A 15,961-nucleotide genomic window follows, 5' to 3' on the forward strand; every position below is an offset into this window, starting at 1 on the left:
CAGAGGTTAGGTGAGTTGGAATGAATAAATTACACATTAGCATTCAAATATGAGCCATGCAATTGCAAAGTCCTTTTTCACTCCAAAAAATACTAACTCATCTTTTTGCATCTGTTTATAAGTGTCAGAGCCAACTTATTCTTTTAAATCAGGTCCTTTTGTTTTCTCCCTTTCTCATTTAGGCAAAATAATGTAAAAACCTAACYGATTTAATCAGGTGTCTATCTGAAAAATGAAAAGCTAATCTGACTGCCAAATGATAAGGAAAAGCAAAAGGGGGGGAAAAAAAGAAATGGAGCAGAGTACAGGGTTATAAAACCAAACACAACTTGTAACAGCCACTCAGCCATCATCTCCGCGCGGCGCTGCTGCCCCAGGAGCCCCAGGAGAGCTGCCTCGTCCCGCCGCCCCCTCTCGCAGGACAGCCCGGCCATCTCCGCCGACGCTTGCTCGCAGCCGATCGCGATCGCAGGGTCCCAAAATCACGGGTTATATAGCCAAGTGCCGTCTGCTGCTCCCAGGCGCTGCCGCCTGCTGCCTAATTAGCCGCTGCCGGTGACGAGACACTCGTCTGAAGGGTGCTGGGGTCATGCCAGGGCTCCCCCCCRCTGCCGCCCCCGGCGGGGAGGCGCGAGAAGCCCTCGGGCGCGAGAACCCCGCTGCCATTCCCGCGCGCCCGAGCCCTTCCCAGCCGCCGGGTACGGGAGGCAGCGGCGGCTGATTTACCAGCCGATTCCCCCATCTGAAAGCCCCATCCGTCACCAAGTGTAGCTACTGGGGCATGAAATTAAAATCACTGTCCTCCCCTGGGGTTCAGCAGGGCCAATAACTGGGATATGCAAGTCACTACGCTGCAATCGAGCTAATATACCAACGGAAACCAAAACACGAGAACCGCGAGGCCAAGCTCCAATAAATTTACACTTAGGCTCTTGTTAAGAAAGCAATTGCAATCAGAATATCAATTTTCCAAAGTGCGGTATCAGTCAACATAGTACGATACTAACACCTTCCCCCTTCTCTTTTGTTCTCTGTACAGCAACACCTGTAATCCTTCATTTCCCTACCTCCAAAGAACCTGCATCAAAGCCATTAAATCTCTTTTGACTAGATATATCTCGTCTTTGTCATTCAGTCAATTCCACCAAGTAATCATAAGTATTCAGGAAACTCAGCCACATAATCATCAGGCTATAACCTCATTTTTCCAGGAATCCTAGCTCCTATCCCATCCCCTGACCCCATCCCCACAGTAAAAGATAAAGAATCAACTGTCATATATCCTTTACAGAAGAACTTTATGTTATTTTTCAGTATTTGTACTTTAAATGTAAAGTGTAACATTCAAGTTCATGTTTTTCAAAATAAGGAAAATCTATTAAATTCACTTGTACTTCAGGATCATTTCAACGATGCAATAAGCACTAGGTTTTTCTGGCTAAAAGACAATACTTCAYGCTCACAAACAGGAGAAATGATCTCATTTGCCATAACTAATGAGGTTTTTTGGTATTTAAAAACTTTAAAAAGCTTTCTGACCTGGTATATTTAAACAGTTCATTATTTACATAACCAATTACTCTGTTTTATGGAGACACTTTCACAACATAAAGTAGCTTTAATTTGCAACATATTAAATTGAGTTTTCTTTCTATGGTTTGAAATGACTGTGCGAGTTTAGCTTGTTACCAAATGTTAGGATGAACATGTTGAAGAAAGGAATTTCAATAGAGTCAATTCTTATAAAGGAAAACTATATGAAAATCTGCATATACTTCCCTTCCCGACAGTTACTGCCCTGCTGCCACTCATTTCCTTATTCACCAAAAAATCACCTGCCCGATCCTTCTGTATCTTATAAAACAAACTTCTTGTGTTTCAGGTTAGTCCCCAAAAAGAAATATTATTGCCAATTTCTACATGTTTAATCTGAAATGCCCCATTGTTTCCTTTTAAAACACAGCATAAATGGGAAACACAAATTGGCAAGCAGGGGAAAAAAGGAGTCTTTAAATAACAGAACAGAAAAGAAAAGACAAAGAACTATGATAGGAAAGAGAAAAACAAATGAAAAAGATGTGGAAAGAAGTCTCTGGCGTTCCTACGTTGTCTTTAATTTCTTTGTCCTCATCCCTCCCACCCTGTTCTGCCTCCTTTATCTTTCTAAGCTTTCCTTTTAGTTGTCTCTGGCTCACCTTACCTCCTAGAGAAAATCAATTAAAATTAAGAACTGACCCCTCTCCCACCCCGAGCCTGCAGGAGATGCCAAGGAGGAAGGGTCAAGGCAACTCCTGAACGTCAATCACTGAGCAAGCACAGAGGTGATCACTGCACCTTATCTAGGACCAGCTCAATGGCATCTTTCCCTGTGCTCAGAAGTACAATGAACATAGGAGGAAAGAGAAAAGGACATGTAAGCAGGTGCATTTTGAGGGTTTTTTTCTGAGGGAAAGAGGAGAGAAAAGGAAATGGGGTTTTGTTTTGTCTTTTTTTAATCAAAACATCATTGCTCTGCTACTTTGGGGATACCCAAAACGCAATGCACTACTGAAATGCATCCACAGTGGTTATTGGTATGTCAGAGGCAGACAACCATAAAAGCCCCCCAAAGATGTACCCTACCTCAGTATAGTCCGCATCCCGGGAGAACACCACAAAAATAAACATGAGGCGTTTTTCTCTTATGCATAGCAAGTATCAAAAAATTTACACCCATGCTCATATAAATGGAGTAGCCAAAGATTTTAGCCGATACAAGGGAAGATTTTGAGCTTTTGGCAAATCTTTTTAATATGATCATAATATATTAATATTTATATTCACTTGCCATTTTCTAATGGCTGGATGGAGGGGCAGAGATGTACAAACTAGTGCAATTCACACCAGTGGGTTAGCAAACCGATTGATGACATATAAACACATAAATTAAAATAGATTAAAAACCACCAAGAAGCATTTCAGGTGCTCTGCTTCTAAGTCTCTCACTGATATTTGTGACCTGAGACCATGATCTTTAGAAATGCTGTATTTTCAGCTTGCTATCACCTTCAATCAAAGCCAAGGATTAGGAAGATGTACCTAAACCGAGGTCTGGACTCAGCAACAAGTAGGACTCTCCACTGACTCTTTGCAACAGCTACAATATATTCTAGCAACACTGCATCCTGTTTTCAGTTAAATTTGTTCTCAGTCAAACTGCATTAACTTACAGAATAGGACAGTAGGCACTTGCACAGAACTAAGGGCATTAAATTCTAAGGGATTTTTTGAAATTAATATTATTTTCATTTTAAAGGAAAAGAGTGATTTTTAATGAGCAGTTGAAGCGTACTGAGTACGCATTAAAGTTGTGCCCTCTTGTGTATTTTCATATGCTTTGAACACCACAAAACACATCAAAGTACTAAAAAAGAAACAGAACTGAATTAAGTTCAGCTCAAGAAACTCTTTATGAAAAATTTATAGCAACACTACAAACCATGATGTTTTCACTTCTTGAAGGCACTATTGTAATTAATAAGTCATTCAGAGTCCTGAAGTACATGAAAGAAAGTTCAGTAATTTCCTTCATCTGAATGAACCCAATTTTCCTAAGTGGTAAAGACTGCCTTTGAGTTACTCATATGCATATTTGACTTGTGTACAAACAAAGTACACAGGTGAAGTGACTTGCTCAAATCCACCCATGGTAGACCAACAGCAGACAGGAACTCAGGTCTCTTGACACCACCACCCGCTGCCCTTCCCCTGGAGTCTGTGCTGTCTCTCCTAAAATCAAAGCTCTGGCTTATTGTTTCAAGTTTCAATCAAAATAATATATTCTACTTTCCAGGGAGCACTTACATCCTGGAGAAGTTTCTCCAAGTTTTCCTGCAGCTCATAAAAGTACCGAGAAGTAATAAGACCTTCACGTGATTTATCTAGGCAGTCTCTGGCCAGTTCAATTACTTGGTGATGAATGAAACTTAGGACCCCATCTGCTAATTGCAGCACATTCTCAGGAGCATTAGAGGCAATGAACTCAGCCAGCCGTTCCTCCATCTGCGCCGTGGCCTAAGAGGAAGGAATAAACAGGTTACTTTTTAAATATCACTGTCCCAGAACTTAAACACCAACAGGGAGGGTGCTTAAGTAACATATTTTAAATTCCAAAATGCACTAGTTTCAAAAAAATGTTCCAAAACTTAATGATATTGTTTTACTTAGAATAAAAATAATATGCCATAGGCAAAAGCTATGTTCACAGGATCCAGCGACACAAATTAATCAGAACGCACTTGTTGAAAATGCAAGTGACCATAAAAACATCCCGGCTCTGAGTCTGTACTCTTATCCTGGAGACCCAGGGAAGGACATAAGACATTAAGCAGTTTTCAGAACTTTGAGGCAAGACTATGAATCCTGAAAATCATTGTTAATGCCCTAAGCAATAGACACATGGCATTTCTGTCACTGTAAGTCCTGATAGCCTGTCACCAGAAACTTATATTTTTGTGACTTCAAAATTCAACTTTTTGAAAACCTATTTTCACTGCAGATCACTTTAGCATCAAAATCATTTACTTTTCTGAAAACCTAAATCTATCTTCATTGTTTCCGTGGTACCAAAAGTCCCGGTGGCATACCTTGCTTTTGAATGACTTTAAAAGAGAACTTTGTGTTTCCAATATGAAAATGTAAAGCCTACCAAAACCAAAAAAGTTCGGATCAGTATAAAGCAAATTTAATGCAATTATACAAAGAACACTGGGCGGATGTTATTCAACGTATTTTTAAATTACTGTTTGAAATAGCTTTGTAAAGTATATACGAAGTTTAGCTTTTTTAAGTGTATATGAAACTAAGCAAATTATCCTTTTTCCAACCTTGATCTGCTTCAGTATTTAAAGCAAAAATCAAGGATTATTGCAAAATATAAGGAGACCCTGGCCTCAAACAATAACATTTATATTGAGCAGCCAGAGCATGGCTCTTGTTCTCATTCCTACACACATTTGGCATGCCCAAAAAAGACATGAGAAATTTAATAAATATGAAATACATACACAAATACACTAAGCTTTTCACACACTTCTACCTGAATCTCGCTACACATTCAATCTATTTTTTCTACTGCAAAATTAACATATGAAGTAGAGAGGACAGCTTCAAACTCTCAGCAAACTGCATTGCTTGGAAATCAGAGCTAAGATATGGGAACCTTCCCCAATAGTTATTACAAATTAACTGAGTTTTGTCACAAGTTCATTGACTGCATTATTAAAAAAGTGATTCCATACCTTTGGAAACCTTTCTTTGTACACATGATTCATCATTATTATTTCACTGTCAAAGGAAATTGGGGAGCGACCCGGGCTAGAGAAGAAAAGAAAATACATTATCATTTGACAGCTGTCATATCAAAACTCTCAAAAATCCAGTGCTGGTCATAATGCTGCCACATTGATGGTAGCCCTTCCGAGGCTTTGACTTCACTTAAGTAATGGGCATATTCTGAACTTCAGAGAAAATCTTAGCAAGAAAAGACAGTTTATAGCCTTCCAAAAGTCACAGTTAACTCATCAGAAACTGCTAACACTTCTGTCTTCACACGAACTCAGGCAAAGAACATGCTTATTTTCAGTGAATGCAAGACCTARCCATGTCAACATGTTAAAACCATTGCATTTGTTATGTTATTTCCCACGTGTTCTCTTACTGCCCTCCAGGGTGGTGGCAGGAGACATGTGCAGGAAGAACTAACAGTATCACTAGAGTCTGTAGGGCCAGAAAGGAGCAGAGTAAAATGAAACAAGGAACTTGAGGTGACTTGCTTTCCTTTGCCTGAAAAACACCAAACTACAGTAGGGAAACCTGAACAGTGCTATTCAGTTAAAAATAATATATATAAATACCACAAGCAATAGGAACAGAATACTTCTCTGGATTACACCACAGATGCACGTGCACAGATGCACACTGAAAAACAGGGCACTTAATCTTGAGAAGCTGCACTTATATTACTGTCTGGGTAATTTTAAAAGACGACTTGCATCTAATTGCATCACATCTGACGGCATGCAAAGCTCTGACTCATTCTGTCACAGAGGAGAGCCTGAGCGAGGTAATGCAGAAAATCCCTAGCGACACGATCACTTACGGCATCCCATTTTTCTGGCTGCATTGTTTTAATATTCAACGCAAGCAAGGGCTTCAATTATGCGACATACCACATGATTATTGTCTTTATGATTTTAAGAGTACTACATATTGCTAAAAATATTTTCTCTAAGTCAAAATATGTAATTTTATCTTGAATCAATTCAGACATATTTGAAAACTTTCTTGTGAGGGATGAAATGAATCTCTTTGAGTGGAATAAATACATTTTAAACTCTGACTGCATTAAAGCTACTACTCAGCTTCTAACCTATTTAAAGGCAAAACATTTTTTCAGGAACATATATTTACAATTCAGAGAAAATTTAACTCACTGGCTCACAGAGGATAGCAATAACCATCCCTTTTCATGCAAGGTGCTGGAATTCCATGGATAATGCTGTGTCCTGTTTTTATTAAGCTTTATCCCTCAGCTTGAGAAAACGCACTTCAGATTATCTCTCTTATTGAACTCTTATGTTAAAGGAGAAAATAAACTGATTTTGATGTTCAGTGGTTATTCATACCAAGCCAAAACACATTTGCATTAACATTTTTTTTGTTAGGCRAATATATCCATTAGCATGGTGGATAGCTATTTTTAATCAAGGAAAATTTTCCTAATAAAGAAACTTACATTTATATTCATATGTAATGTATGAGAGAGAATAAAAACAAGAGCAAGAACATTTAAATATAAAGAGCTATTGATACCATGAAGGTGTTACAGAAAATTAAATATCCCATTCAGAGACAAGCATCCCCACCTAGCCTGCTATGTTTATSCCTCTTTCTTTAAGACCATACACACTGACACAGACACATGGCATTTGTTTACTGGTAGTTCATCTGGAGATGAAGAATTTGATAGAGAGTTATTGAAGAATTTATTTTTCTGTAACGAATTATTTCCTTGTATGATTTAAGCGAGGTATAAATTACAAGGATGTATGAACCCTTTGGTCCTGACTCCAGAAATACATAGGCCCATACATCCTTCCTTCTAGCACTAAAGTAGTCCTCCTAAAATTTCTGCATGCTTAAGTATTTGCTGTCTTAGGGCTATAATAAAACATGAGCTTCCCCCTCGCCGCAAGACTCTGTATTTAGATGAACGCAGGAAGCTCAGCGCTCTGCCGAAGTCGGGCTGCTTGGGCTGTCCTGCCAGCACATCCCGTGGTTCCCGAAGGGCAGCCACAGTGACTGTTTTTCCAATTCTGAAACAAAGTAATTCTTATTTTCTTTGTACAAGAGTCTACTAATTAGTGAGAAAATAAACACTTTTAATAACTCAGCTTTCTTGGGCATTGGCTGTTTTCTCGCTCATCTTTAAAATTGATTAATGCCTCTTTTTACCACCTATAATGACAGAGCATTCGAGCAACTCAGGATAAAACCTGGGATCAAGGTTCATATTATCACTCTAAATAAAATTCTCCCAATATAACACGTCAAGTTAAATATCTAGCTGACTACAGCAAGACTGCAACATAATATACTGCACCGTAATCTTTTATATCGAGCTTTAGCCTGGGAAACTACAGCAGTAATTATATGGATAACTGACTAACTAACCAAAGGCTAGCTGCCAGACACTACTGGTTATTTTTTAATGCCTTTGAGAAAAAAGAGCCAGGACTGGGTAGATAACTGGATGCCACTTAGGGACAATGTAAGGGAGTTTAAAAATAAGAAAAAAGGAGTTCCGGTGTATTTTATTGGCATGACAGCTTTTTGAAATGCAAAAGCTTTACACATCTATATAACACAAACAATTTCACATATAGTGCTAAAACAGTCTATCATTTCCAGCTTCACAAAGGAACACATTATTTTCTGTAAGGCAGAGGACACACACTGTGCACGTGCGTAACATTTCAAGACAAAAAGCGGGTTTCTACCGTCTCTTTTCTTGTTGTAGATGGGTAGGTCAAAGACACGATTATTGGCAGTGAGTTTTTCATTTCAGCAGAGCAGACATTAGAAGAATAGTATCTGTCCCCTTAAGCTTAACAGCGGAATGAAAAACTACCCTCTCTTCTTCTCCTTCCTCACCCTCCCTCCGCTTTATGAAATTACGTGGTAGTAGCCCTTCAGTGACACATCTCTCTCACAAAGGTTTCTAGATTTCAACTTGTCAAAACTCATGTATCTTTATCTGATGCTATAAAGTGAAAATAGCTAACACACAGCTCTGTTTCAAGGAGTAACATTTACATTAATAAATTAAATCCTACAAAATCTAGTTTAACTGTGATTAAATAAAACCGGGATGTTCATGAATACGTAATTTTTCTTTCACTGTGACAGTTGCATTTATTAGAAAAATGTAGCTAAAAGCCCTGTTTCTCCTCTCTGGTTTACCCCCTCACAGGAAGGTTTCATTAGGATGTATGTACAGCATATTTCAAAAGTCAGTGTCCACGGGAAAATTAAAACTATAGGCCTTTATCTTTAGTCATTTCCAGACACACAAAACAAGGAATTTTAACACTATAGTGCTGAAGTTGCATAAAGMAGAAACTAAGTCAAACCTTCTGCCGAAGGTAAGTGAGCAGAGAATCAGTCTTCCTCTTTCCCTGAGAATTAAACATATCAGTATCTGACCTCAGAAAAACTGCATCAGTACTAGGAAAAAGTCAGAAAACTCCCCTTGGAAAAAGAGAAGGTAAAGCAGAAGCAAACATGGCCAAGCTACATCTGTTGACCAAACTGCAGAGCAGACCAACAGGATGCAGTGCTGCACAAAGACCACAAGAGCAATCAGCTTCAGGGCCTAATCCTGGTTCCAGACAAGGCAACGACCAAATGAGAACTGAGTAGAACAGAATTCATCTCCTAAATCCTGAATTTAAACAACATGCACAGTGCTAGTGAAATAGAGTTGCCCAGAGAATTACAGAAATATATGCAACAGAGAAAAAAATGCAGAAAATTAAATGTGCAACTCTAGATTTTTTTTCAGTATTTATTCCTGAATCCTTCTTCCTGCATAACTGTAAGCAAGCAGCACAGAAAGTCCACACCAGGCAGTTATTCTAGTGCTGTCAGAAAAAAAGGAAATCTGAGGCAAAGTGGAATATACAATAAYTGTTCCACTGTGAGACTTTTTTTGGACCAGGTGAGCAGACTGGAACAGCATGAGGCTTTCCTCACCAAGCACCTTGAAAAGTCATTTCTGAGTTTGCAATAGCGTGAACCTGTTTACATATTTTTGGATCTTTTACTCATTCTGCAAACACTGAACCCCCAGTTACCTTTAGTCTGTGGACAAATATTATCTGCAATTGCCTTTGTATAGCTGAATTGTTTTCCACGAGCCTTTCTTTATACTAGGAGTGATTTTCTTACAAATGTGAATGAGGATTTAATATATAGCTGAGAGAACATTAAGGGAAAGAGAATGTATTTCAATCAAAATCACTTTGAAAGCAAGGACTAATTATATTTTTCTACAGACTTACACTGGGACTGCAACTAGCTCTTTCCAATGCTACAGAATTTTTAATGCATGCCAACAAAGACTGGGATTGCTTTAGACAGAAAACACAATAAAGTTAAAGTAATGGGCAGTACAGAGGGCAAATAAGAATACATATTTCTTCCTTATAATAGAAAACCATGAGGATGTTGAGTGAAACTGAAAGTTAATACATTTAGAATTGATCATTTTGAAGAATTTCTCTTTTAAATGAAGTGCACAGAATTTGCTGTCTTGAGAGAACAGAGAGACCAACATTATCTCCAAAATAGTTAGAATGTATTTTCGTAAGAAAGATAAGCTCTTATGCTTCAGAATATAGAACTATTACCCTTCTCTGCTGACTCAGTAGCGGCCTGAACCAGCACTCAGCCGAGAGTACGGCACGCTCCTCCACAGCTTGCGGCGAACATCACTGTCTGGAGGCAGGAGCATAAAGTGATGAAACCACTAAGATTACTCAAGAAGTTAAATCTCATGCTTAAGTGCACTAAGATGAGAGAGCTCTACAACTTGTAGGACCAAATTTCAAGATAACAGTGGACTATGTGGGTCACCAGTGTGGTTTCGCACCACCTATTCGTTGTTCCCATCTTGGATACTTGATTGTGAAAAGTCTTTTTTTTGGTACTGGTATTCTCTAGGAAATGCCTCTGTATCTTAATGACAAGATCTAGCACATCTAAAGTCAGGTTGGTGAATTGCATTTAACAAGCGCTACCCAGCAAAGAGATGAAGGAGCATATCTGATTAAGGAAGATCTCATCCACTTCAACTATATAAAAATTCACTGCTACGATCTCCAATCTTTTTTCCCTAGATAGCATCACCCTGATATGCGAAGAAAGATCAAGAAAAATGGGCAGATTAGTGGGTAGAGCGAATGTATAAAGGCAACACTTGATGAAGTCTTTATTAGTTAATCCTGCTTTTATCTCAGAGGTCCTCCACACATTCCCATTTGTTAGCAACTCCTAACGGATGACAAGTGAAGAGGACTGGGACAGGGTGGAGGGCAGCACCGTTCTAACAAACCGAGCAATGATGCCAACCTTCGTGAGAGAATTCCCTCTCTTCCTGCATCTTACTCCTGGGAGAAAAGATGTTTTTCAGGTAAAGCCCAGGATTGTTCTAAAAGAAGTGAACTAGAGCACAGGCTTCTCCCTGTTGGTTAATGACTTGAACATCACGTTGCAAAAAGAAAAAACAGTTGAGATATGGTACTTAGGAACTCTCTCTCCAGGTAATAATAAGCAAATATGCTCTTCTACTGAAGATGCACTGTAAGCACCAAAACGTAACTGATGGGGTCGATCACAGAAGGTCAGGTCTTCCGTTTAACAGGTGAAGACTGGTGCTTTCGGAGATGGATGAGAGAACTGTCTCCTGGCACCAGCAACCAGCTTTATAAACACACCACAATTTTGGATTCCAGAGTTGGTTTCAGGCCACCTCCTTTCCCCTGGCACAGGAAAGCAGCTGGAAAAGAACAACTACCATTTCTTTGGTGTAGTAAAGGTTACTTTACAAAAGCGCTCTTTTGAAAATGGGAGATTGCTTCCTCATCCCATAGCAATTTTCAGGGGAGATTTGCAAGGGACAAAATTAGGTGAAAAAAAGAATGTGGCTTTCCTGTGTTCAATACCTTGCTGTTTCTGTCACAAGCAGAGGAACTGTCAGTGAAACACATTAAAAAAAAGGTAACTTCTTTGTCCCCAAAACCAGGTCATGAATTTTCAAATTTAAATCTCTCCAGAGCCTCAGCTTTTTTAATCACAGAGAGGATACAGACCCTCAGAGGGAACATTTTCTGCCTCATCTGGGGAAACTCAAGCAAGGCCTGATGATTTAAGTGGTGAGCATCTTCAGCCCCACTGGCCAAACACCTCAAGCAATAGAGGTGCCACAAACATGTCAGTGTGTATCAGCCAGCGCTCTACTCTCCATGACTAAACGCTTTGTTACCATTTTCATCCAACTTGATCATTAAGTCTGTTCTGTATGAAGTTCTTTAATATTCATTTGCAGCTAGATATTAGAAAATGGTAGGCTGCTACTCAGAGAAGTAGATTTTTTCCACAAGTTTACATCTAGGCAATACCCTTCTCTATCTAGGAGCATAAAAGAATGATCTGATACTTCTAGTAAACTCTTAGGTTGCAGAAGCCCTCAAAAAACAGCAAATCTCAGCATGTGACAGGGACATCTGAAAACACCAATTCTCTTTTCATAAAAAGAGAGCTAACATTGCAGTCAAAGTATGGAAAACAAATATATGTTAATAATCAGTCATAAATATCAGATCATCTTTTAAATTACAAAACTGTGACTGCCAATTAAGGAAAGCTTGCCTGATGTATTTTGTTCATCAATTTTTCATTAAAGCTGGTTAAATACAGGACCATTAAATGTTTATGAAAATACCACATTTTTAGGAAATTCCTGCTTAATTTTCAGCATAGCAACTAYTCAGACTTTTTTTTTTTTATTTTAATTAAGTAAAGATATCATCTTACCAAGGGAGCTAACTCTATCGTGTCAGCAAAAAAAAAAGCAAGCTGAGCAGTGAATAAGGTCTGGTTTTCATATATTTTAATATTAATTTGTTTTTGAGGACATGTTACTCTCTGTCAAAGTGGTAATTACTTCTGCAAATATTAATAAGTCAGTCCAACCAATTTTCCTTTTTGAGGTGCAACGGCTAGTATGTATGCCTGGTAGTGGTGGGGCTGCTTTAGAGTCACACAGCATCACAGAACTCCAAGCAATAAGCAAAGAAGTGAAGAACAAATCAGGCCTAATTAAAAATTATTTAGTCATTTCATTCTAAGTTTTGGAATACTAATAAGGCTGACCATTATCACACTGAAAGCCAGAGAGAGCTAGAGAACTAGAGAAAGCATTCAGGAGAGAAAGAAGATTTACCACATATTCATATGACACACTAAATTAATCTAGTCTTGCCAGAAATTATAAACCTACTATATGAAAATTCTGCTTTTAAAGTGACTCACAGAGGTAAAATTCTCAACAAGTTGATAATCCATGTTAATAAGAAAAAACAAAATTAGGATCTTCATTTTATTGTTTACATCATTCTTACATTAGCAATAGTGTTTTATACTTCATTATGCCAGCAGTAATACATCTGTGTTAGAAAGGACAATAATTACTTTAGTGACATGTTGTCTACCTACAGTAGCTGTTGTCTATAATGAATTAGTGTTACTAAAATGACATTAATCAGCGATAGCCAGTGTTAAGAGCAACAGCAACAGGACTGAAGTAGGACTATCATTCAGAGGCTTGAACAGTTTAGTCCAAATCATATAACTAATCTCTCACTACATGCCAAGTTGTAGAGATCACAGGCTAAGTGTGCTGCTACCTACAGGACTTACCTGCTCCTGTAGATTACTGTGTAACTACACTTAGCAGATCCATATGCAATTACCATGCAACCTGCACTGTGGTTTAGAACACACAAATAATTACAAATAATGATGAAAGGTCAGCCCTGCCATGACATAATACTCATCATGCATTTAAAYGGTTATCTTGAGCCTATTTCACTTGATTCTATTAGAAATCCCAACCTACGTCCTGATTCAGTACTTCCAGCTGGCAGAGTTTCTGGATCTTGTCCAGTGATTTAAAGGTGATATCAACCTCTAATACCCTCTCAGACGAGAGGCCTAAGGGAGATTTCACCTCCTTACCCCATGCATGTGAAAATCCCTTCTGTTTCATAAGATGCTGTAGGAGGTATACATCTCTAGACTTTCATTTGCTTGGCACAGCACTAAAAGCATAGCATAACTTAAGGCTTTTGCCATGACACAGAAAGGTTTGTCTATTTTGTTTTGTTTGTTTTTTTTTTAAATAATTAAGTGTTGCAGAGACGTGCAAGAAAGGTGAAGTTCTAGTTGCTTTCTATTTTTATGTATGGAAAAGGAACAGCACAAGGAAATAACCCCTGGATAGCTATCTTTGAGCAACAAGTTTTCTAAAGCAACAATAAAAATTATTCAACTGCTAATGCAGGAAAACTGTTTTCAGCGCTATTACAAAATTGCTCTTGGGTGTTCATGCAATTCTACTTAAGGCTTTGACTTCATCTACTCTAGTTTCATACTCCTTCAGAAGCAGTTCTGGAAAAGTTATTAATAGTGACTGCAATCATTTCCTTTATTAATGCAGCAAAATTCCCAGAAGAAACTTCAGGGAATGAAATCCACACCCTACAGATTTAGTCTGTGATGCTTTTGGATCACTGCTTTATGGAGTTATGGTGAAGACATAAAAACAGACTATGCTAACCATTTTGCAACTCAAATCCTCAATGTCATATCTAAAAAAAAAAAAAAATCCTTTCTGATGAGGCAAGGTGGGGTAAATATCGACTAAAATAATTCTAAAAACATGTAAGGAAACAACTACAAATTACTATCCTTAGAACTGAAAGCACACATAAAAATGCAATACACGTGCAGTACCTTAAAAATCCAACCAGCACCCCCTGAAGCTCACCTGAGACTGCGAGATCGAGGCCTCAAGGCTGGAGAGTGGCGCCCTTCCTCATCGGTGATGCTCTCAGTACTGAAATGCTTTGTCAGGAAATGAAGTTCGTCTGCCGTGGGCTGAAAGGGCAGCTGGTGCAGCTTCTCCTGAGATGAGCATGATGACTGAGTACAGAAAAAAATACAGAAAAGAAATGCACTAAACGCATGCATAGGGGTCAGCTAATGAATGGAAGAGGAACGGATTCTGCCAGACACTGCACACTCCAGCAGAAAAGAAAGCTACTTATCAGACCAGGCGCCTCTTTTTATCGTTCTCATGAGGCCAAACCAACCCTTACAGACAGTGGCAGAGCTGGTGAGACTGGGACAACTTTGGGAGCAGACAGAGGGACCGTTACATCTCCTTCTGGAACGATTACAGCCGATCACGAAGATGATTTACGACAAGGAGATGGGAAGAAGGCACATTCGGAGCAGCGCTGCTCTGCAAATGACTAGGAGGTTCCTGGAGTGGTGAGCAACTTTCTTTCCTTTTCCCTCATGCTCTCTCAGCTCAGGAGTTTCACTGGCATGCAGAATGCTATGGAGCTGTGTAGGCAGGGCAGTTGTTACTGATTATCGGCTCTCATTGGAAATTGCTACTGTAAAAGGTCTGGATTTCACTTCTCCCTTTCTTTACCCACAGACTTCTTCTCTAGTCAAGCAGGCAATAATACTATGAATGTAGCTGACTTTGCAGAGTTGTGAGATGAACAGTTTCCTCTGTTTAGCTGTTACAAAGAGTTAAACAGTTTATTCATCTTTAAGTAGGCTGACGCACTTATATAACATGTGTCCTGGGATAACAACAGACCTTAAACAGATTTAACTCTTGAACCTCAAGAAAACTGAGGTTAAAACAAACCTGTGCGGGAAGTGTGAACAGAAATTTGAGTAAGAAATTGAATATGGGGTCTTCAYGGGGAAAAAGTCATAGGTCACCTAAAGATTGGAGTTTTTCCTGTGTTTTTTTTTTTAATACCCTTTGCCATCTTACAAAATTAATATGATGTATTATGTCAGGACAAATTAAGAAATATCTCTCTTTCTTTTTTTTTTCTTTCTTTCTTTTTTTTTTTTTAAACACAGCAGCACCAAATAACACCAGCGGGCCTGATGAAAAATGCAATCCTAATCCAAGTGCCAAAGCTCCCTATCATTCTGATGAAATTAACTGCATATAATTTTCAAGTGGAAAAACTTATCTTTTTGTTACAATAACCCTCACTCAAACTGGAAAGCAGAGAGTCCTAGTACCAGAAGTATCAATACGAGGAAATTATGCATGATTTAAAATGAATGACCCTCAGCTAGCATGCTTTTCTAGACTTGCTATTGGTGGCCTTTGAAAAAGAAAGCTAACAAGTATGGCCAAGCAGGGAAAGTCAAATGCTGACAAGACTGTTCACCAAGTCCTGCATCTTTGTAATGCTGATAGCAAAGAGAACTTATTTTGTAATCTGCTAAACCAGCTGTATCCAAATTTGTCAAGAAAGTAACAGCTACACTTGAACTGCAAAAAAAGCAAGCAGAGTGCTGTAAATCCCAGTACCTTACACAGAGTCTTATCCCTATAGAATCTTAGCCAAGGTGGAGATGGAGAACTGAATGTGAGCACTTATAAACCTACAGGCCATATCCTTTGATAAAAATATAATTGGCTTCAGAGCTCAGATCCTCTCCTTCTGCATTGTGCAGAGGTATTTACAGAGAAGAAAGCCCTTGAAAGTCTTAAAACATGCACAAAATCCCCAACCATGGTTGGAACTAGGAGCCACCA

The 15,961-nt window shown here is 38.7% G+C and overlaps 1 protein-coding gene across 13 annotated transcripts in view; it reads right to left on the reverse strand.

The window, feature by feature from the left end:
• MAST2 (microtubule associated serine/threonine kinase 2) overlaps window positions 1-15,961 on the reverse strand; it is a 206,067-nt gene that overhangs the window by 39,856 nt on the left and 150,250 nt on the right. For all 13 annotated transcript variants that reach the window (XM_026086767.1, XM_026086768.1, XM_026086766.1 and 10 more), the window contains 3 exons: window positions 14,150-14,304; window positions 5,280-5,355; window positions 3,844-4,053 (listed from right to left, as the gene is read on the reverse strand). In XM_026086767.1, the coding sequence (XP_025942552.1) occupies window positions 3,844-4,053; window positions 5,280-5,355; window positions 14,150-14,304 (441 nt within the window). The remainder of the gene's footprint in view (window positions 1-3,843; window positions 4,054-5,279; window positions 5,356-14,149; window positions 14,305-15,961) is intronic.

This window comes from Apteryx rowi, unplaced genomic scaffold (assembly GCF_003343035.1).
Source record: "Apteryx rowi isolate R43461 unplaced genomic scaffold, aptRow1 scaffold_7, whole genome shotgun sequence".
Lineage (NCBI taxonomy): Eukaryota > Metazoa > Chordata > Aves > Apterygiformes > Apterygidae > Apteryx > Apteryx rowi.